General features: G+C 31.9%; 1 protein-coding gene across 1 annotated transcript; it reads left to right on the top strand.

Moving 5' to 3' along the window:
* The first annotated feature begins 652 nt into the window (after nt 1–652).
* LOC109594977 (WD repeat-containing protein on Y chromosome) lies at nt 653–4,535 on the top strand. Its single transcript, XM_020010252.2, has 10 exons — nt 653–939; nt 1,028–1,829; nt 1,883–2,320; nt 2,375–2,585; nt 2,636–3,135; nt 3,190–3,430; nt 3,487–3,730; nt 3,797–3,968; nt 4,022–4,219; nt 4,271–4,535. Exons 1-10 carry the CDS (start codon nt 695–697, stop codon nt 4,382–4,384), a joined length of 3,165 nt encoding a protein of 1,054 aa, XP_019865811.2. The 5' UTR covers nt 653–694; the 3' UTR covers nt 4,385–4,535.
* The last annotated feature ends 20,718 nt before the right edge of the window (nt 4,536–25,253 follow it).

Here is a 25,253-nt window from a genome sequence, read left to right as displayed (position 1 = left end):
ATCCAAATAATTAATTAAATGGAAGGTTTTAGTTTTAGATTTATTTGCGGCGTTGTTTAAGTGGATTTTTATGAGCTACTTAAATCAGGACAGTTTTTTTTTTTCATTTCCCCTAAACAATGAGATACAAAGATTAAACCAAAAATCTATGCCGACAATTACTTCAGAACAATTTGTGAGTAGTTAATGAGTATAATAACTAAAAATGTAAAATTGAATAAAAAAGGTATGGGTTAAAAATTGGTGCGACCCTGGCAATTTTCTAATTTCTCGGGGCCATGAAATCAGGTGTTAAGACTGATTTGTAAGTGGTAGGAAGTAAGCGCCAGTCCTTTTAACTCATACCTATAATTTGGGAACATATATCTTCCCATAATCGATGCCGCATAAAAAATCTAATCCATTAAAATGATGAAGCGGAATTAATTTTCCTGTGGAAAGTAGCGAATCGGAAAATTACGGCGGGGCATAAAATAATATATTATTATCTATGAGTATGGTGTTAATAGAAATCACACCATTATGAATTTTTATGTGCCACTTATATTGTTATTGGTGTTGTCATTAAAAAACCAATCTTGTAACTAAGGCGTTTCAATGTGTCAAAAACAAAGCCGTCTAACTGTCAGATTAAGAGCTTACAGTCTTCTTTACTATTTTATACAAGAAATTTTTTAATTTATAAAAAGGCCAGATGAATATGTTTAGTACTACGTCCTTAAAGGACGGTTCAGAAATTAATAAAACATACTGCACTTCTGAAACTTTATATCAGGCATTAGAAGAATACGATTTATTGACAATTCTTGAAGCGTTCAATGAAGCACCGGGTAACTCTATTAACGCAAGAAATTTGAGGGAACTGTTAAGTAAAAAAATACATATTGAGTTTGAAGATGATGAATATGAATCAATTTTTAACAAAATTGATGTTAGCAGGTAAGTTTGAGAAATGTTGCGTTACGTAAACTCTTAAAATTTAAGGTGATGTTATTTTGAGATGAGTTTTTCGTAATATCATTTACAGTGAGGGAGCAGTCACTTGGGATGAATTTATATCTTTTCTGATACTGGGTTACGAACAGTCAGCCATCAGTTTGGAATACAAAAGTCTTGAGCCTCCCATTCCAGGCAAACCAAAGATGAAGCAAAGCATTCACAGATCAAACGTGATCAGAATAGTGTTTTGTCCTACTTTGAAACCTGATCGTGAAATGTCGTGGGCCTTAGGAAGCTATATGACTCTAAGTAAAGATGGTGTCATCAACTATTGGACTTTAGACATGGAATATCAAAAAACTGTGCATTCGACTAATCCCGATTTAAAAGTTACCACCACCTGGGTTACGGATATGGCTGTGATGCCGGACGTTAGCATTATTGTGACGTCCAGTAGCGAAAGAGATTTGCGGTTTTATGATACCTCAGCTAGAAAATTCGAACTGCGTGTCCGTTTCATATCACTGGATTACGCAGTATCCACGATGTACTACTACTATCCAAGAAGTGCCTCTGAAGAATCAAAATTGATCATGGGCGACATGGGAGGAAGTGTTATTGTGTTACATATTGAAACCGAAGAAAGAGGTCCTTTTAAAAGTGCCTTAGGACGTCCTTTGCTTCAATGTCCAATTTTACTCGTAAAACAAGGTTTGCAGTCTGGTTTTAGAATGACTACTTTCAGCGCTATACATTCGGATTACGTTAGACAGGTTTATTATTATAAGTCATTGAGGAGTGTAGTTTCTTGTGCCAATTGCCCTGTGTCTCCGTTCGTTATCACAGATCTTATAGATTTAACAAAAAAACAGGATCCAAAAGCATATAAAGTATATATTATATAGAGATATATTAACAAATATTTACACATAATATTTATTAGGTGTCTACAGGAATTTGGTGTTTTGATATAGTTGAGTCATTACATATGATTGCTACTGCTGGACCCGACTGTCTCATACGCATTTGGAATGCTTTCATGCCCACACGTCCTACCGCAACCCTCTACAGACATCACACTGGAATTATACATATGACGTTCCAGGATAACGCAAAACTTCTTTACTCCTTGTCCAAAGATAGAAATATAAAAGTATGGGACATGCAGACGCAGCAGTTGACACAAAATTACATCGATTTGCCGTTGGCCCTGGGTGAAAAGGAAATGTGTACTTTGTACAATCCAGATAGTAGAGAATGGATTCTTGGCAGCGCCATGGTAGCAATATTACCCCTGAGTCCTAAGCAAAGTTCTGAACATACAGATGGAAATACCCATTCAAGTGGTGTTTCTTGTGTTCTCTACAATAAATTGTTTAAGGTTAATGTCGATGTATTGTATCATATTTAATCTAACTGAAATGAATTATATTAGCTTATCGTAACTGTGGGTATTGATAGTTATATACTGGTATGGAATCCTTGGGATGGGAGAAACATGCTAGTAATTAAAGAAGCACACGTTATGATGCTGCACGGACTTCCAATTCCCGTTGAAATCACTTCAGCGTCATTTTCTCAAAACTACCATTTTTTAATTACTGCAGCTCATGATGGCTCATTGAAAATCTGGGACTTCCACAATGGTAATTTTTCCAGATTGTATTCTTGATATATAGTATACAACTCTTAATAGGAACGTGTTTGCGAAATATGAGATTCGCCAAACCTGCTGAGATCTGTCAGGTTTTCTGGATCGGAAACAGAGTCCTTGCCACAGGATGGAACCGCAGAATTACTGAATTCAACTCCAAAGGAGAAGCAGTTGGCCACGGTCGTCATTTTAGCAAGAACTGGGACAAAAGACACACAGACGACATCAGTTCAGCTGCAGTAAGAATCCCTCAAACTGTTGTAACTGCTTCATTCAACGGCGAAATTGTTATGTGGAGATTAGAAACGGGCCAACCTTATAAAAAATACAACGTGGCTAATCCCACTGTGAGAATAAAAATTGAATATAAGATGCATAAGCATTCTGAAATAGAGGATGAAGGAAAACAAAAGACAAACAAAACAAACTTGCTGACGAGAAAAAGCCTACAAGCTAGAAGGACTTCTGTTCTCACTTCGGACAAGCGAAGAATAAGTGTTGCAACACCTACGGTGGAGATTAAAAGAAAAATTTCTCAAGTGGTAGGTATACTGAAAATCTACCAACTGTCACAAATAAGAAATAGGTTTTTATAGGATTTGCCAGATGAAATCTTATCATTGAGAAGACTGGCTGTACATTCCATGTTGTTTCTTAATTCGCGAAAAATGGATGCAAATAACGGAACGCTTTTGATATCATTAGAAAATGGTTATATTCAAGTTTGGTCACATGACGTACACGGTGGATATATAACATCCTTTTCTTCAATTCACAAGGGGGGTGATTATGTTATTACAATGTGTACTGATGAAAACAATGAATTCTTATTTACAGGTGATATTACGAACTTATAATATTAAAACAGACAATAATTTTATAAACAATTCAAGGACACAGCACAGGTTATGTAAAGACATGGTTAATAAAAAATTACTGTACAAGAGATCCTGAGGAAATTTCTTTACCAAAGTATAGGCTACGTTTTCCATTTATGTGGGGCTTTGTGGTTCAAGGAAGAGCATCTAGGATTAATAATGGACAACCAGAAAATCCAATTTTGTTAAATTCGTACAAAGGACATTATCTACCTATTTCATCTCTAGTCTATATAGATGAATCCGAAATACTCGTGAGGTATCTAGTTGACCTCAAAATGTCCACATAGATATTTTTTATTTATATTGATTTGATTATTTATAGCGGAAGCGCTGATAGAAGTGCAAGAATGTGGACTTTGGGTGGAAGATTTATTCAGACTCTAGGAAGTTTTAAAGGGTGGAAAGAAATTGAAAAAGGGAAACCACTTAGTAAAGACTTTGAGTTCACTGTTCCTGCCGATTTAAAACGACTTCTCAGTAGTACTTCTTTAAGGGTGATGATTAAACTTATTTTAATCATCTGATAATAGTGTGAAAAATTCTTTAGGTTTTAAGTGGAGGGTATTTAGACAGGACCTTGACCCAGAAGCAAGTTACACGAAGGGCAGCAAAAGAACGCGTTGGGGTAGATGTTACCAAAGTGTATGGAAAGGCACTGACTGCACCAATTCTTGGAAATTATTACAAATTACCGATACGTTCAACTACTTCAATAGACGTCACATTTGATACAAGCTTCCCTTACGTAAGAATAGATATCTGTTTAAAATATGAACCACTAAAATAACGTTTACAGATTCCTGTATATCAACACTTAATAATGCCCGTTCCCAACGAAGTTATTCTTCCAGAGCGAAAAATCACTCCATTATCAGAAGAAACTGCCGAGAAGAAAGATGAGAAATTTTAAAAATCATTCAAGCTCAATAAAAAAAAAAATTTCCACGTTAATCTGGAAAAATAGTCGACATTTCTTGGAGCAAACTTTTATAACAAAATAATGAAACAGTTATTATAACATCAGTTTCAATAATTAAAATACAGGGACTGTAAAAAAGGAATGTATTATTAGTATTATATATCAATGAGAAAAGTACTTATAATTTTTTTATTTACAAATACATAATATTTAAAGAACATTTATATTTTACATTATCTATTTGAAATTAATTATTTTTTCTCTCAGTACGTTACTACAATCCACTTAAAAATAATTTTAATAATAGCAAATTGTTGCCATTCATTTCAAAGGGATACATAACATTACCCGACTAAGGTGGATAATTGATTGCACTCATAATGTTGCTTTGTGTTACCTCTACATTGTTCCAGTAATCATTTAACAGAACGGAGAATTGATTAACTTTTAGGAATTTCAAGTTAAATTATTTCACTGGCTCATGAACGTTATTTAGAGGTGTGTAAGTAAAAATACTTGTTAAATTAGTTTAATGGTTCAAAATTGATTAGAAAAAAGTATTTGTTAAAAATGATACCATACAATAATCAAAACTAAAAACTTGCCAAATTAGATTTCTGTTTATATAATAATTATTAATAAATATTGTGACATACAAATTAATTATTGCAAATTGTCTATAATGACATTATTTTTGGTGCTTGTCTAATATTTCTATTTTTTTCAAATTTCCCTCAAAATTCGAAAAAACAATAAATCTTCTAATTCAATGGCTGCGTATGAGAAATGCTTACAAGAAATCAGGAATTTGCAGCAAGCAAGAGAAATCCAAATATTTAAAACTAAATCATTTCCGGAATATCTTAGAAACGAGGAGAATTCTCCACCTGAAGATCATCTTGTCGCTAATATGAAAGAAGACGAACAAATAGTCACTGAATCACAACCATTTAGAGCACTAATGGACGACAAACTTTCTGACCGTCAAAATAGTCTAAGTGATTCAATGCGGAAGCCAATGAAACAATTTCTTAGAAAAGGATCTGGATTAATTAGATTTAATCGAAAATCTAGCATGAAGATCAAAAATGTGGATAATTTTGATAGAAGTTTAAAGTCATTAAAGGTAAAAAGAAGGATTAAATTAGAAGACGTGCATGGCTTTGTAGGCAACTGCTGCATACCAATTAGTACAAAATCGTCGAGGCAAATAGGTCTAAGCAAGAATTTGGAAATGAAACAAGAGAAATTTCACGAAAGCAAAACGCCCCTGACTGATTGGAGACAAAAGAAGATTAACTTACATGAAAACGTTAAATGTAAGAGAGTTACTATTTTCAAATCTTTTCAAAGAAAGGTAGAATACAGGAATTCCGAAAACGAATGCTCTATGCAGGGAAGTAGTTACAAACCAAATGATGACACATTTACAAAAAATAAAGACTATGAAAGTGATACTAACACAGAAGATGAAGTTACTTGGTCGCCTAGTTGTGACAATATTAGATCTTTGTCTTGTTGTGAAACGAGAACTTTGACTAAAAAAGAGTCGCACAAAATCGACACACTGCTAGATACCACTAGGAGAGAAGAAAATCCCCGCAGACTAAAAGAAAAGAATTCCAAAAGAATTGTTGATATGGACGCTAAAATTAAATACTTGGAGACGGAACTCAAGCAAATGCGTAACGAAAACTGCGATCTGCGGTGGCGAAACGATGCACTGCGTAAGAAATTGAAGGAGACAAATATACAGCGGGAAAATGAAAACATTAACTTTAGTAGGGAAATTGATAGGTTGAATTCAAGATTAGCTAAAGAGAAAATGTTCATCAACAATTTGAAAATTAAAAATAACTCACGAAACGACGACGATGATATTGTATCATTAAAGAAAGAAATTATTGAGGCAAAGGAGCTGCTGAAATTAAAGGAAGCAAAACATAATTCCATACAAGAGCGAATGTCTACAGAAATTAATAATTTAAAAAATAAAACCCAGTTCTATGAAGAGTTACTTAACAAGTTCACAACTCAAGAACCAAGCAATGATGACAATGAACAGTATACGACCAAAGCAACACATAATTTCAAATCAAACCCTCAACATATAGTGACATCCACAAGTAATAATACGCATCGCAAATCTTGGCATTTAACTTACAAAAATGGAACTTTTTACGCAGATTTTCCTACTGAATGTTCTGCAAGACGTAAAAGTCATTATTCACCGCAACCCCATTGTAGTTGGCAGAATTCTCCGAGGATTTAAAAATGAGGAAAAATTGGGATAACTAATTTTCAAAATTAGTATTAATGTAAATATGAATAAATATTTATTTTTCATATAAAACCGACTTTAAATCACTTGCTACTCTCCACTTCATACACTATGAATCGATTAATATTTCTTTTAAAATGTTAATATCAATAAACTACACATATTGGTACCAGTATGGTAAAAAATAAGTATACTGATGTCTGAGACTGTTCTAATTTTTTAAGAGATAACACACTGTGTAATAGTGTTGACTAGTTCTCCAAATAATAGGACGATTAATTAGTCTTTACCCTAAAGCCTGTAATTTAATACACAATGTAACCGCACTATTACTCGTAAGTACAACAGAATCATGAAACACGAGATTATTAACCCCGAAAAATAAGACAAAAAAGAGGTCAATCTGTGAAAAATACTCAAGTGAAGAATTTTCAGTGCGATTATTATTAATGTTTCGCTATTAGAAATAGTGTCAAGATACCGTTGCGTAATTATGAGCAAAAAAAATTATTGAAGGTTAAACGTCGTATTGATTTCACATTAATTCAGGGTATCACAAAATGAATTCATTGCTTAATTTTGAACAAAAAACGTTCTATATAAAATTTACGTAGAGTCAAATTGGCTATATTTATTAAAATGACTTTATTTTCTTATATTTTCAGTTATAACAAGAAAATTTGAATTTAACATCCCTTAAATCAAGAAAACTTAACGATGACTCTAATTTATATTCCGTTCATGAATAATTAATAAGCGAAACAATATTCTATAACGGGCCGTACAATGGATGACTGCAAATAAGTTTTTTTACAGAGACAGTCATATTTCTAATTAGTCGGAAGTCGCAGCGAGCTACAGACATTTGTCATTTAGAAGAACTCATTTAATAATGCTCGCAATTAATTTACTAAATGAAAACTTCCAGCTGAGACATGTGTCGTCAGAGAGTCTTGAAATTGAGTCGTCGCTTGGTTCTAACTTGCTTCGTATCAAAAATGACGTTAAAAAATTTACTGGTAACATTATTTTTCTATTGTATTTGTTTCAAGTGTATCAAATCAAAAATTAATTAGGTCATAATATGCTTTTTAATACTACATTTTAAGAAATAAATTTCCTTCCAAATCATAATCCATAGTTATATAATAGTATACTGTTAGTGCGTAATGCGCCGTAGTACTCCATCTGTTCGCACAGAAATCCCCAACATTTACTTAATTAAGATTATTATAACCTAAACTTACTTTACTTGCATTATGTTTTCAATTAGAGCACATGTTGAATATGAAAATTGTTCCGAGAAGTTCAAGCTAACATTTATGGAAAGCAGTTCTATTTCGCATTAGTCGAATTTATTTGAGTGGCTTCGTCCAACAGATCATTAAAAACGAACGTGGCGATTTTCCAAGTTCCGACCAACAATATTTGTTATTCCCTCATCATATTAAATTTATGGGAATTTAAGTTTTTGTTTTTTGAAAATGGTGCTGTTAGTTATGGTTGCTTAAACTTTTTTTTTTGTTCACGAATCGTATATTTGTTTAAAATGTGTGTTGTTTTAGGAGAAGCATTAATAGGTATGGGTTAGATCAACTAATGTTGTACTTAAATTTTATTTTTTCTATTCACACAATGAATATATACCGTAGATGTATGTTATGTTTGCTTAAATATTTTAAACGTGGCTTCCTATACAGCTCGATCCGATGGCAACGTTACAATAGGAATATGTTCGCTTTTTCCAAACGAATAACTTCCTAAATTAAACTTCACGTTAACATATAGAGTTCAAACATCCGTTTTTCCTTTTCTACCGCCGGTTAATTTTGACATTTGGATAATTAAGATTACTGTAACTGAAACTTGGTCTGCTTGCATTATGCTTTCAATTAAAGCACATGTTGAATATGAAAATTGTTCTAGGAAGTTAAGCCGAACATTTATGAAAAGCAGTTATATCTCCCATTAGTAAAATTTATTTGAACCGACAGATCATTAAAGCCAAACGTAGTGACTTTCCGTGTTCCTGCCAATAGCATTTGTTTCTAGATTGGACATTATCGGTTGGTTATTACAGTTTACAATTGAGAAGTGGTCATACAAAGTATCCTAATATTTGTAAGATTACTTTGTTAATGTAGAGGCATAAATTGGCTATAATTAAAATTACTAAAACGTAATTATTAAGTCAAGTTTAACACGGAAAATACGGTACATAGATCCAATAGTTTAATTTTGATCAAATGTGGTGTATACACTCATTCATATGAGGACAAAAAATAATTGTATTTTATTATTAGATTGTTTGTCAAAGGACTTTTTGTACAGTTTCATTTATTTTGTTATTCTTTCTTTAATTTCAACGTATAATGCTGCGAAAATTAAACGAGGCAAAAAAATATAAATGTGAATGACAGTTGGCAAAAAATTAATTTTTCATTGAAATATATTTAAATAAAAAAATGGTCATGGACATAAATATGGAATAATAAACTTATCGCAAAAAGTTAAGCATATTGCCTTATTTTAGAACTAAATGGTTATTTATTAAAAGTTAAAATTGTATTAGTAGAATTGTAATTAAAGAAATAAATACCAATAAGAAATTAAATCAAAGACAACTTAAAATTTATTTTACAAAATAAATAAGAAATTTTGTTTCCATATATAAAACGAAAAATACCCCATACTTTTTAATATCTGATAATTCCGCTTTTATTTATATTTATAAACAAAACGATCCATTTTATCTATGGAACCAGTACCAGTTGCCGAAAAACTCCCACTTACAATGGTGTTTCCACCACTGTGTTTAACTGTCTTGTTACTTAAAATATTGTCTCGTTCTAACTGGTCTCCTTACATATTGCCTACAGATTATACTAACTCCATTAAGATTTTACGGTTTCGTTTATAACATTTTTTCACAGATATGTTCCAAAATAGTCCCGCTTCACATAACCGACGTTTCACAGTTCAATTAGAAACATCTGCACCGGAATCTTTAGATATTTATGGATAATTTGTCTTGATGATTTTGTTAGATTCTTCACCGATATCTGTCTGATGCGTGCAAACTTTTTTTAAAAAGTCTTTTGATAAATATTTGCTTTTACCCATCTTACATACTGAAGACTTCGATGTTTAATGAAAGCTGAATTTTCAGATGAACTTAAAAAGTATTCCATTTTTTGACCACTACTGTATGTGTTCCGTTTTCTATACATCACTAGTATATATACAAGTAAACTATTCTTTATAGTTTTAATGAGTATATTACTGATGAATTATTATTATTATTACATGTATTCTATAAGTTATTATAGATTATATTAATGTACTCATTATTAATGACCAAATTTACTACAATTATTTATGATTAGTTAATTATCTAGTAGGACCTCGAGTCATGACGTGACCCATTTGATAATTTCGTATGACCTAATGTAGTTATAAATTAATAAAGTAAACGAACAATTATATTTGTTTTAGAGAACGTAAAATTTTAATTATTATAAAACAGTATTCATTATCTTAAAGATATATATATTTTCCACTAGTAAAGCTGTTTATTAATGAAAATTCTACTAACCAAGGATGTTTTTGTGACGCGTTAGTTTTGGCCATTCAGATTTCTATTAGATACCACGACAAAAATTGAGGAATTAATTCATAGGAAATACTGGGCATTTGCAGCAAATGAAAGGGCCCATAACAGTAATAAAACAATAATCTCATCGGGCCTGGGGCCGAATTCCCCCGGAAACTTCCCGGGCATCTTATCTTAGAGGATAAAGGGACACTTTCCGTAATGAGTGCCATTTAAAATAATGATTCAGCTTAAACTAGTAACCATGCGTCTGCACTCTCTCCACCTTTCCTATAAAAATACGGGAGCAATTTTGTCTGCGAAAAGGCCGCAGTTATATATAGATTTAGAGAGGCGTTCCGCTAAAAGGCGCGCGTGTTGACCATGTTGTGCCGTTGATAACGCAAGAATTGCCATTATCTGCGGTCAAAGACTGGCTTACGATCTCCAATAATGCGTCTTGTTCCTAATCCGCGATATCTTCGGGCTCGACGTGACGCTGGAAGAGGCCTACCCTCATAACTTCCTACCTAACAATCTCATTTATCCATATTTGATGCCGCGAAGATCCCCCGTGATACAAAAGAACATTATTCACACGACCGCCCGACTCGATGTTCGTATATTTCGGCCCACATACCAGATCGGGGTTCTGTCGTTAGTGGCTTTTCCTTAACACAAAATAAAATCCACGTCTTGCATACGAACATGGTTTTTCCATCCATTAGTTCGCCTATTACATTATTAATTTATGTCAACTAATGTCCACTTTTTTATTTTTGTATATTATATAATTTGTTATATTCCATTAAAAATAGTATATTCAATAAACAAAATGTACGTGGATATGGGTATAAAATGCACAATACACTTTACAGGAATTTTTAGGCATGTGACGTACCTCTTGTTATTTAACGGTTAATACTTGAAATGAAAGAAGACCCTCAAATAAAAAATCGATGTGTCAGGAACTTATCACAATATCCGTGGCGACGTATGAGCCACTCAAAATTTATGAAAGCCGCTCTGGTCGCGAAAAGACAAAGAGTTGTTTGCATCGTCCCGAGAGAAGCGATGTTGATTAGAGTAGAGAATCGTGTTTTTAAAATTTTTATGTAAAAGGCAGGCGACGGGTAGACGGCGAAGGAAGGAGCATTTGTGAAAATGGTAAATTACCCGATGTCTAGATCCCGAGATAATCCTGCAGGAGAGAATGAAGTGGCAAATGCGGCGTCGGCCGCAGATTCCGGCGTGAGACATGTCCCCGGGCCTCCGAAACCTCCACTTCGCCACATTACCATGGGGAAGATGTGTTACACTGCTATCCAAATACCCTGGAAACTACCACACTAACTCACTAATTGTCGCGCCGAATTACTTATTCATGAACATTCATTACGCCTCCGTATTTATTATTTCCATTAGTATTGCAAAATCACCCGCGCTACAACTTGTAATTGAGTTTTCACCCACTATAAATAACTACGTTAAAGATCTCGACTTCCGCCCTCTCGGATGATTGAACAGTCTAACACCATTACGTTTTGTTAAACCACATCCGCTAGCAATTACATTGAAATATTCTAAACTAATCAAAATAATGGAACCAAAAAGCCGCTTTACAGAGTTACAATTTAATTATAATCATTTAACTATTTAATATTAGCTAAATTTGTATATGATACAATTTAACAGATAAGTTTTTGTTAAATAATAATTGTGTAATTCTAATTGTAAAACAATTATTTGAAAACCAAAATCACAATTTTAGTATCATCATACACATACATTTTGTTGTAAAAGTTCAAAATAATACATTTATGTAGAAATAAAACATAATTCCTTTGTTTAACAGAAAGGAATAAATTATTCCATAACTATTCTGAGACGGATAAAATTAAAATAAATCGAATAAGTTTGGTACTCTATAATCACCACTTAAAGAAATCCGTGCACGAGTTGTTTAACAGCTAATCTTCCTGGCCTAATTAACTGAAACCGTGTAACTGATCAATACGAAGGTAGTTTCAAAGTTGACAGTTGCTTGAGCATCCTGTTTAATTACTCAAACAGGTATTTAATTATTGTTATGACAGCAGTTTTAGCTCTCTCCTGCATTCAAATCCTTGCGCTGACAACTAAAGCGCAGATTATCAGGATACCCTAATACGCTTGCTATTATAACGATTGGCCGATAACGACAGAGTAATCAAAATGTCACTGTTTCAGACCACAGTTTGTGTAATTTATATCTCCAGATGACTTTTGGTGAAATGTGTAAAATTACTTTTTCTGTCTGTGCGGCGAAAATTTTTGTTGCACTTCATTCCCGATATTTGCAGCAGGAATGTTCTTCCATTCAAAAATAAATTCCAGCAATAACTACACATAACTACAAGCACACTCACACAACATACAAGGTAAATTGCAAATACCGTTTTGATTTTACCGAATTGGTTTAGGAGAGACAAGTATTGATGGAATTAAATTATTCGTGGCATTTGTTCAACATTCTCTTCCAAATGAATGTATTAATAGTCTAGACATATTGTAAGCAATGACGGTCGGAGTAATCTTACAAATGAGTTTAATTATGAAGAAGGTCGGATCGTCTGTTTTTCATGTTTATTGTTGGGCAACGGTTTTGTAGAAAAATCAAGCTGAATAGAAAAAGATAATGTTTTGGTTTAACCAAGGTATTTATTGATTGTGCTAGTGTTTGAGTGGAAATGGTTTGTTGAATAATTTAGTGACACAGTGACATGTGTGACTTGTAAAACAATAAATTTGGTTGCTGGATTAATCGTACTTTAGATCAAATGAAACAATATTTGTATAAATAGAAACAATTCATACAGTTTGTTATGTTATCAGAACATATTTATTTTTGTTGACGTATGTTTTCGATTTCCTTTTTTTTTTCGAAATACAATGAATCAATAATAATATTACAAAAAATTATGTTATCATAAATTGGTGAGGGATGTGACAGAATTCTTATATTCTTTACTGGCTAAAATGTGATTGCAATTTCATTGTGGCATTTAAGGCGGTTAGAATACTGAGTAAGCATAATATTTATTACAAATGACGTATAAAGGGGTCCGTTTTAAACTAGTGTGGAAATTATACGAAAGTGGGAGTGTAAAGCCAGTATCAACGGTATCTTATTGATAATCAGTGGAGTCAGTGTGAAAAGCTTTAGCGAGAAAAATACGAAGCGCTTCGGGAATGGAGGTGTCATTTTCTTTAATGGAATGTAAGAGACATAAAGACTGGTCTTAAGCTCTGGAGCACCGGGGTTTAACCGCAATTCTGCGGCCAGAATACCATATGAATATGTTTGCTTTCTACAAATGAATGACTTTCTAAATTAGACCTTATACATTAACGTCGCACAAAGAGAATTTAAATATGCGTTTTTCCTTTTATACCCCTAGTTGATTTCGACATTTAGATAATTAAGATTAGTGTAACTGAAACTTGCTCCACTTGCATTATGCTTTCAATTAAAGCACATGTTGAATATGAAAATTGTTCCGGGAAGTTGTGCTCAACATTTATGGAAAGCAGTTCTATTTCGCATTAGTTTAATTTATTTGAATCGCTTCATCTGACATATCATTAAGCTAAACCAAGAGAATTTCTTGAATTCCAATTACATATTTGTTTCTAGATTAAAATAACTTACTAACTAAATATTTGTGTTAACGTGCTATTCATAGTTACGAATATTCACAAATAAGGGAAGTCAATATTAATAATATTACAAAAGATATGTACGGTGGTGGTCAGAGAAATAGCATCATAAAAACATTTTGTTACATATTTTATATAAAAAAATGTAATTCAACATTTGTGCAGTAAGCACAGCATCGGACAAAATTAGAGTGACTTTCCATAATATTAAATAAAATGTTTACTCTTCTTAGTTCATTTGTGTCCCACATATTTTTCACATTTATTAGGAGAGAAACTGTTTTTATTCAATTATTTCTAAAAACCAAAAAAATGTACGCGACAAAATTAAATTAAAGCGACTCGAGTATTTTTCAGCGGTATTTATATTTTTCACACATAAATACTGTGTTTACATTAAAATAGTGACTGGTGATCCACATTTGTCGGCGGATTTAAAAAATAAAATTATTGTGGCTTATAATTCACGAAGATGACAAAAAGTTATAAGTGAATAGCTTCATGTATCACAACAAATGGTACAAAATCAATTAAAAGATATCGAGTTTATGCAAGTGTGAAGAATCGAAAATGAGGTGGACGAAACGAAAATCCTGCAGAGGATTAGATCGTCGCTTAAAAATACTTATTAGAAATAATCATAGGATGTCCTCAACTCCAATTTTAAGAGATTTTGGAGATAAATCAATTAGTTGCAGACCAATTCAGCATCGATAAGAGAAGGCAGAACTACAAGGAAGACGTCCAGCAAAAAAACCCTGACTTTCAACAAGAGAATCACTCATAGACATCGGAAAATATGTTACAAAAACTATTAAACACGGAGATAATAGTGGTTTGGTGTTATTTTTCCGTTTACGGTATGCTCCGATTTACAAAATAGAAGGCAAAATGGATTTGTGTATCGTAACATATTAGAAGATATGATACTACCCTATAGTGAATGATAAATGCCGTTAACATTTATATTTCAAATGAAAATGACTCCAAAGACACAGTCAAGCTTGTTAAACAATGGTTTGTTCAACACAAGTGGCCAGCTAAGTCTCCCGATTTTAGTCCAATAGAAACCTCAGATCAGAGCAAATCGCATGACAAATAAAACAAATTTGTTTAAACAAATCAAAAATGTTTAGAAGACGAGGAAATAAAAAAAGATGTGAGGACGTTAGCTAATAAGAGATACTGGACAAAATATTAAATAGTAGACCATTTAGGTTGGTTTTCGTTATTATTTTTTCAATTTTTATGAAGAGTCGCTCTAATTTTGCCGCGAAAAAAAAAATGTTAATTTTCTATTTTTATTTTTTTATGCCATCGTTAACGTGACATGTTTCGTCAATAAATAATTTATATATGTTTATTTTATTTTTTAATGGAACAAAAATCAGTCTCGTAAATATATATTGTTTAGTATTTAAACAAATAAGAAAGTTGTTCTAATTTTGTACGAAACTATATATAAAACACATTTAAATATTCTATACATTTTTTTTACTTTTTGTTAAATATCTTAAAAATGACGGGCATATTACTTTAAGCTCACATACGAGTCTTCTTTGGTTGCACAAAGAAATAGTATATTCAAATGTATTTATCTTTTGTGGCACTGTTTAACAATACTATTAATAGTAAGTATTTATTCTTTGTAGGATTTATATCATTTTATTGGATAACTTACTTTCAATGGGAAGAAAGTCACAACACTTCAGGGAACTGAGAAATAATAATTCACATGAAACATCAAGGTATATCAATATTACTAACATCGTTAGAAATTTAAGATATTTCCTAAAAATGGTTAGCAATGTTATTAACAAATATGAGACAACACAGTTTATTGAAAATACTTCAAACAAACAAAAATCAACAACGCCTTATATATACAAACAAATTGGAAAAATCAAAAAACGAAATCCTTTCTTGTCTCATAGACAAATAAAAAATTAATTAATTGAGCCTTCAGTGTGACTAGTAGAGCAATCGGATGTCGATTGAACGAAGAGAACTAGGAAGGACGTATTTCCGTAAAAAAACATTCGTATCAAAAAAGAATATTTCAAAAAATTGCACAGAAATATATTAATTATTCTCCACAAGAGTACTTTAACTCCAGAAGTTTAATCGTCGTCCTCCAAATAAAAGTTTGAACCCTCGTTGCACCAAAAAACTTTAAAACACGGTGGAGAAATCGTTGATTGATTAAAAGACATTATGTTATGAAGAAATTCATCTTTGTGAAGAAGTTCATGGTAAAATATTTTAATTTTACGAGAATGGAAAATTAATTACTGCGATGTGTGCCAGATTTGCAGAAGTGCCGACTTTTCGACGCACGATTCATATCTATTTGCATACAAATTTGTATATCAGTAGGTTATGAGTTGCAACCAGAGTGCTGTTCCGTAGCTAAGGTTAACAACAGATATTAAGTTTCATGGTGTTGAGTGCCGCGAATTAACTAATTTCTCTTAAGACACGAAGCATTGCGGGATCCGAACAATGAACATCATCTAGGAAGCCTGTTTTCGGTATAATGAGGGGAGCGGAGCGCACTCGATCATGTCTTTGTTTACCGCAAATGTATTCCGTTATATTCTATATTTCATTTCTATGGCGGCATTAAGTATGGTTTTCGAATAATATTTGCGCCGAACTTCTACGGGATCTGTCGCTCCGTTCGAGCGGATCATTCCGCGGGGTTAATTAGTGTAAACTTTCATTACGATAATTACCGCGGTGTATCGATCTTTGGATTTCATTCGACCTCCCACTGTGAATGCCATGCTAATGAAACGCCAAAATTAAAACTATTGTTACTATTTCTAGCCATATTCCAGATGGAATTCATGCTGAAACTTACCAATATTGTGTGACTAGCCTCAAAGGGTTTTGATGACTAATAATATTAATAGAGTCAACAATTATATTTACAGTTTACAGTTATAAGGGAAAAAATAATTTTCTCCCATTATTTTGTTAATTATTTTTAATTAATTTCAGTACACCTATCGGTATTTCCCCCTTAACAAAGTTATTTCGAAATCGCGAATCCAGTAACCTCAGCAGCCCTGTTTAAAAGTTTAAAAACGCTTGAAATTAACCGGGATCCTATATAATTAATAGTCCATTCATCATTGTGGGAGAGTCGGGTGCATGAAGTCATCAAAAAGTCCAATTGATTGCCCAAACGAGTTCAGAAGTTATAATCTAATACATCTTGACGTTTTAATAAAGTGTGAGCCGAGGTTAGCGAGCTGTCGGGCTGTGTATTTGTGTGGAAAGGCGATATGTTAAAGCCTCCTGGATTTACCATGTCCCAATTTACGTCTCTTGTTGTTTAATTTAGGTAGTCTAGGAGTAATATGTCAAGAATATATTAATGTGCATGATTTAAATGCCTTTAATGGCTGAACCAATTTCATGGAATCGAATTTTCATGTGAACTTTTATGTGGAATATTGTAGTGAAGTTTCGATCGTAACTGGTATCGAGTGTATTTTACATCGTTTAGTAAACACTTAATACTCAGAATGGTGGCACGTTTTGTGTACAATATTTTTTATTGTTTAGCCGATGTTTATTTTAAAGCAGACACGTAATTTCGGCGGTTAAAAGGAAACTAATAAAAATATTGTTAGATAATTTTTACGACCTTTATATAAAATATATGGTTAATGGTAAATTGAAACACTGGAGGCAAAAAGTCTAACTGTAAAGAAGTAGCTACTTGACAAGTTATGTATGCAATTTAAAACTTCGCCGAATAAATAATTGCAGGAAATACTCATTCCTGAAAGCACCGGTTCTTCTAAAATGTAAATAAAAGTTTAATTCTTTGTAAACAGTTTTAATAAAGAACATTTTTGAGAAACCAATATTTGAAATTCTTTATAAACTTTCCTTAATAATGTTACAAGTTCCGTGCACCTAAACTTCAGACGGTTACTCTTTTAAAGGTGCGGTGCTTAAGTCTTTATTCGTGTCATTGTTTAGAGCAGGAAAGTTACCTGAATAATTGACATTGTAACATTTCCGTGTTCTCTAAAGCTTCTGATCAAACTACATTTTAAGTTTGGTTTTTATTATATTTTTATGTCAGAAATAATATATATTAAATAAGTCATTATAACATCTAATAGCTTAATATCTGTGTAATACAAGACATTAAATGAAAACGTACACGTGACATGGCTTTGTAAGAATACGATATGGGAAAATAAAATTTCCTTAATGTAGTCGAAGGAATGTCATGCATAAAGCTAACAGAAAGTTAAATGCCTCGTGTCAGACTGTCAGATAGTTTGTTGTGAAGAGAGCTTCTGAATATATATCCCTCTACATGCTAGTAAAAATGTTTATATCCTAAATTCGAGAAACTTGCATACGTTTCGGGTAAGCTTTTGGATTACTTCAAATTTATCAGGGCTGTACAAACACGTATTACACGTTTCGTTGACATTCTCAACCGAGAATATGAACGTGCATATTTCATAATTTTCCACTTTTAAATTTCTTTTCATTATTAAAATAAACCTTACAAAAAACATAAAAAATATGCATGTGGTTTTCTTTATTATATTTATAGACGACGGACTTTTAATTTATGTTTTGGTTTTTCAAAGGAAAATAATGATAATAAAAAATTTAATACGTTAAATAAACGAATACATTTTTCATCATTCGCTATTGTGCTAAACTTTAATACTGACAGACTTACGTTGTCAAACGAATAAATCGATAAACCAATCGGAGAATTTTATCAAAAACTAAAAATAAGTAGAAAATAGTATTGAAAACATTTCGAATAACACAAATGGATTTATAGAGAGACTAGATAGATACACGATATATGTAAATCTATATTTTAAACAATAAAAACTTGGAACAAATTTAAATTTTGATGAGAAGAATGTATAACCTTTGAAAATGGGGTGTTATAAAAGTTTAAAAAGTACTCATACATGAAAAAGTTTCTTTATGCAAATCAGAAACTTCGTTTATACTTGCAATCTCAACACCGAATATATAAAACGTAAGAGTACAAAATATAGGAACGTTAAAGTAGCATATTTGAACTTCACAATACTAATTCTTTCACCTCTTTATGATTGCGAGTTTATTTTATTAAACTTTCCTTCCGCAAAATTACAATGTAAATTATATTTCAATATTAAGTAACTTTATCGGAGAAACTTTTCCGAAATTAAATATGTAAATGAGATGCCGAAAACAATTTTTAAACACGGTAAATACGAATTTCACCCTGCTTCAGGAAATTTTCGGCCTCGTTCTACGCTTGCAAGTGGCAGCAATTTTATTATCTTTATTTCCACTTTAAAAGAAACGAAAATTAATGTTTATTAAATAACACGATTATTGTTGGGAATATATGCATTAAAATATTTACGAACGGAAAGAAGTTTAATAATCTCATTTGCCGCGGCTAAATGGCCTAGCTTTATTTAATATAAAAGTAGCTTTTGCAGTTTTAGACACATTCAATTTATTTATTTTATTTTTTTTTATTTCATTTTTTGGTTCAGCTGTTGGAAAAAGTTGTTTCATTCGGTGCATGTAAATGCAATTTAGACTGTCGTAAAAATACAGAATCAATAACTTACATACATAGCTAAGTTTTATTAAGAAATTGAAGTATCAGATTCGTTCCGAACAAATAACAAAGTTATGGCAATAAAAACGCAGCGAGAAGAGGAAAAGAAATTTGTGCCCAAATTACAAAACGAGGAAACAAGTGTAAGAAAGTTCTGGTATTTTTGCAAGACACTTATGGCTCTGAAGTATTCGGTCGTATCCTTTATTGTTTTAAGAAAACACAGAAGGCCCAATATGAACAACTTTTTACCTAAGTGGAGAACGGATGCCAGATGCGACTGATATATTTTCCGGCGCAAAAATTTCACCGTTCAGTTCATCTATATGCAAAGCTCCAATTCGCCTCGTATTGACGATGAGCAATTCAAAGTTAAATGTGTAATTCGATTGTGTTTTACACTTTCCTTTTTATTTCAGTTACTTGATATGAAACGGAGATATTTTATATGTGTTTAGTGTTCTTAAGCTGCGGTTTACATTTGAATAATTCATGGCCCGAAATGGGGCTGATTCCCAAATCTAAAAAAGGAACAATTTAAATAAATTTATTTATTTTCTTTTCCACAGTACTTGTAAAAAAATCGTTATTCACTTATTTTTAATCATGATAACATTGTCAGAAAAGTAATATTTTAAGCATTATTAAGACTCTTCAAAAGAATTGGATTTACATAATAATAAAGCAGTAGAAAATTAAATGGGAAAAGCTCTGTAATATCGATTGTTTTATTATCATCAAGTTACTAATGAACGTTGAGTTGAAACATTATTCCTCTTTACCAAATTTATGTACTTAATTAGAAAAGATTTATGATTCACATAATTAAAAATGCCTCATAAAAAACGGAAAACGCTGGCAATAACTTTCATGTGGTAGAACGGTGCAATAAGAATATTCGGGGTTCTTTTAAAAATTAACTTCTGTATTTGTTTCTTCTTAAACAGCTTAAAAACACAAATTATTTTTGGGCACGTAGTAGACTTAATCCAAAAATCCCTTAAAATTCCAGAAAATATTCAAGCCAAAAGTTTAATGCCGAAAGTTTAACCAAAACACAAAATCCCACCAATCTAAAACTTGAAATTGAAACCTGCATAAAACAAGTCAATGCGGCTCATTAAGTGACTTTCAAAGTAAATAAAAAAGTTAATAGATACTTCAGACAACTTTCACATTAAGAAATTATTAATTACGATAACAAAAGGAAGGCTACAACTGAATGAGAATGTATTTATTTTAATGCTGATATTTTAAAAGTGCATAATCATTTGTCATTGTAACTGAAACGATTACAGAAATTTAAAAAAGTGTATTTTTAAATGCAAAAGCATAAATCACTCGGCACTTCGCTCAACGCAAGTCGTTGGTTTTGGTTTATCTATTACTTATGATGGAAATTTACCGATTATTTAACAATTTAAAAAAAAAATGACAATTTGAACCTAACAGTTTTCGATAAATTATAAAGAACCTTCAAAATATTTTTAATTAAGAGTACGCAGCTTAATGGCTGAATACTAAAAGTTTCGGAAGATATGAAATTTTCATAGTATGCATATTTAATTTAACGAAAATAAAAATTAAACCAAATTTAAAATAAATTACGAAATAAAAGTTTTATTTATTAAAATATTGAGTTAACGGTTTACCTGTTTAATTAAATGAAATGCCTACATGCGTATATATTATATGTTTATCAAAATCATTATATGAAAACTCAAATCTAAAAATACATGCAAATTATACGCTTAAATCGAAAATATAATTTAATAAATATCCATATTTGATTAATGTAAATAGAGAACAGTGGGTACCTGTCGTAAATAATTAATTAATGGAGTTTATGCTATAGGTATTTGAGGATTGAAAAATTAAATATAATATTTACATTGATAATCGTATTCCAATTTGACCTTGTAACTCTTGTAACATATAAATGATTGTGATTGCCGAAAATAAGTCAGGGAATAACATTATGAATTTGTCATGGGAATGGATAACAATGACGTCCTAAATAACTCTAATAACGTTAAAGCCTACATAGGAAGATAAATTAAGCGATAAAGTTGTCCTTGTACAAGAAATCTTCTGTTTAGTTATTCTTTTCTAGTTTAAAGTGAAGATTGCGATCATATATCTTGGAAGTTAAGTCTTGTTAAAATTCAGAGCGTGTAACTTTTGTTATATTATTTCTGGGGATTATATTTATAGCGAGCCGACTTTATTTCGTTACATTTTTTTTATTCCGAGCCAGATTTATAACAAACATGTAATAAGTTACTCCCCGTTGTCGGGGCCAGTCGTATATCAAATGGGCATATGAGTAACGCCGCTTCTATCGCTTTTTCCCGGTCGGAACTCAACACGCCACACACCCTCCCAGAACTTTTTCTTTTTGAATATTACCCCCCGAGCTTTATGATTTTTATGTACAATTTATTATCCAAGGCTCTGAAACGGTCACGTCACTTTTATTAATATTAATACCGCCATTTGGTACACACATCAATTTTCTATTTATTTGGCTAATGGACATAGACAACGGGAGTAACAACAGAACTGTGTGTGAAATAATAATAATAATAAAAAATATTTTAAAACCAAAAAACCAACGAAACAATAAAAAAGCACGTGATAAGTGATCGGATAATTGTGATTATGGACTCCCGGATTTGCGAACGTTTAACACTACGGGCCTAGAAATTGAAACGAATTAATACCGTTTCCATTTTGTACCCGATACATATTTGTATATATTTAATTAAAATGCGGTCGGGTGTTTCGATAATTTCACGGTGTAATGCCATATTTCCACAAGCTCGTTGTCCGGTTTAATTATTTTTATGTTAATTAATATTGCGCTCGTTGAATTTTGCAAATTGTGACCTATTAGCATGTTGGAATCGAATGTTCGGCGCAGAATTTATTATTTTTGCTGCTGGCCTTTGAAGATGACAGAAAAATGTTTTTAGCACAGTAATTGTAATAATTAGACATATGAATGAGTAGTTTCCAGAATTCTCTTCGACATTATTCGTTGTAGAACATAAACTATCGTTGTTTTGGTGAAACATGCGAATTGCGGTATATTTATTATTAGTTTTGTCGTTACCAAAACATTGTGAACCCTGTATCAATCCTTGTAAACGGCCATAAAACATACATACAGACATTTATCGATAATAGGGTACATACATTTTTAACTTGTCCAATAGTTTCATTATCAAAGTATTATAACTTTTTAAATCGGTTTTTTAATTTTGTTTGATTATAGCCAGGATGCAAAAACAAACTTTGTAAGATTGTTACTTACTTAAAAATATTTTTTACAAAAGAAAATGTAAAATTCTAAACATAATCTGTCAGGAATTGTGCATTGAATAAAACCAAGAACCAGCAGATCATTACCCAGCACTCCTAACACGTTGAGAACCCTTAAATATCAACATTAACTCCGTACCCAGTCTCCACTTTAAACTGCAATAGTATTCTCAAAACCGACAAATTGAAATTAAGTAAATATTTTCATAAAATATAATCATCTTAAAGAATCTACAAATAAGAAACAGCAAAATATTGGTTTTCAAATAATATTTTTGATAGCAGCGATAAAAAATAAATTTTCGAAACTTTTTTTTTACTTTTTAATATTTTTTTCAAAAAATATTGCTATTAAAAGTTGTAATACAATCATAATTTATTTGTATAATAAAGATAAATTTATATTTTGTAAGGAATTTATAGACGGTATGCAAAAACAAACTCTATTCTTACTCTCTATTCTAATAATAACTCTTGAGGAATTAGGGATTATCTCTAATAGAATAAAATCAAGAACCGGCAGATCATTATCCAACACTCCTAACATCTCAAGAACCCTTGAATATTAACATCACCTCCGTACCATTCTCCCCTTTAAACAGTATAGTATTCTGTAAACCAACAAGTTGAAACTAAGTAAATATGTCTTTAAGTAAAAGATAATCATCGTAAAGAATCTACAAATAAGAAACCACATTAATATACAGTTTACTAAGAATAATTATTATTGAATTAGCACATTCTGCAATGCCACTAATAATTAAATTCAAGAGCATCGAAAAGTGCAATTTGGGCATGAAACTATCATTATTGTTTGGAATTATGACACATAACTGTCGATTAGAGCTCAATTAATTATAAATTAGGCCAGGATGTCGTAGTGGTGTCGGTGCGATTATCCTCTCGGCCAGATTACAATGTTTGCGTTTCGATGCAATCTTTCCAGGATTAAGGCAATGCCATTGTCTCCGAGCCCGGAGGCTGGTGAACTGGACCAGACCATCCAAAGGATATGACGTTCATGGAAATAAAGTAAGTTGTTCGGTAAAATGAGGAGTCAGTGTCAAGTGCAATACTCGAGATGTTGAACTCTCGGTTCAAGTAAAGGACCGGAGTTGAACGATGACGTTTTTGAAGTCTACCCCCGATAAATATAAGGAAGGGAATTGATTTATGGATGGTACTTTGTAATACCTTATGGGTTTAGGGGATATCTTAAACAAGATCTGTGTATTTTCTAGGAAAGTTTCTCGTTTCAGTATACATATACACTTATATGATGTTTGTGGTGACGAATGCACATTTTATTTACATACATTATTTTAGTGAAAATAATATGGGGCCTTATGCGAACAACGGGAGATAATACACGAATTAAAATTATCCAGTTCTTTAGGTTAACGAACAATTTTATAGAGATCCTGCATAAATGGAAATCCCTTCATGGGAGCAGGGAATTAAATCGTCCTACATACAGTTAATCCATCTATGGCTTATGTTTTGTAGCTCCCCTTGTAGGTTCTCTGCGCGTCAGCCAAAATTAAATAGATCGTTGTCGAGTTATTACGATCTGTAATTAATTAAATATGATTTGCTATTGTATTTGGCTGTATAATGGTGTAAAAGGAGCTTGGCCGGTGACCGTGCCGTAGATCACATTAACCCTTTATTACATATAGCTTATTGACCCTCCCTTGGTAATTTAGATTCAATTAACCGAATATAATAGGATCACGTTCGTTATAATTGCTCCGAAACTAAATTTACTTGAAAATCCTATGCACATTGTTTTTGTAGCGCGATGATTATTGTTGTACGGTATGTGGCACGAATTTTGTGCGTTAAATAACATTATTGGCTTTTAATTGCGAACATGTTCGATCATGCAATGACCATAGTCTTTGAACAGCAATGCGAATTCTGAATAACAAATAGATATTATGTACTGTAATGGAATTTCAGTACTGAGTGCATGCCAAAATGTTAACATGCGGGAAGCAAATTGAAACGGTGTTTAGTGTTGAAGTTGTGAGACTTTAGCTCTATATTTGAATGTTTTTACGAACGATTTAGCTAAATATCATCAAATGTTCTGTTCAATTTTATATTACTGGAGATGAAATATTTACCACAAAATTTTTGTTTAACATTCTTTTGTTAATTTATGGTGTAAAATTTAAATTTTGGAATATTGTTGCAAGATTATGTAACTACTTATTGGTGGTACCTACCCTGAATGTTTAATGCAAGAACAACCCAATTTGTTTCCTTTACCGTACTGGAAACAAATGTATAAGATCGAACAAAAGCATTGAAAAATCCCGATAATAATAATAAAATTCTCCCCTAA

The sequence above is a fragment of the Aethina tumida genome, chromosome 1, assembly GCF_024364675.1.
Source record: "Aethina tumida isolate Nest 87 chromosome 1, icAetTumi1.1, whole genome shotgun sequence".
Taxonomy (NCBI): domain Eukaryota; kingdom Metazoa; phylum Arthropoda; class Insecta; order Coleoptera; family Nitidulidae; genus Aethina; species Aethina tumida.
This window is presented reverse-complemented; position numbering and strand designations above follow the sequence as displayed.

Coding starts and splice junctions, on each gene's coding strand:
- LOC109594977 (XM_020010252.2), top strand. CDS start 695: ATGAATATGTTTAGTACTACGTCCTTAAAGGACGGTTCAGAAATTAAT. Junction 3,731..3,796: donor GAATCCGAAATACTCGTGAG/GTATCTAGTTGA, acceptor GATTATTTATAG/CGGAAGCGCTGATAGAAGTG. Junction 3,969..4,021: donor TCAGTAGTACTTCTTTAAGG/GTGATGATTAAA, acceptor AAAATTCTTTAG/GTTTTAAGTGGAGGGTATTT.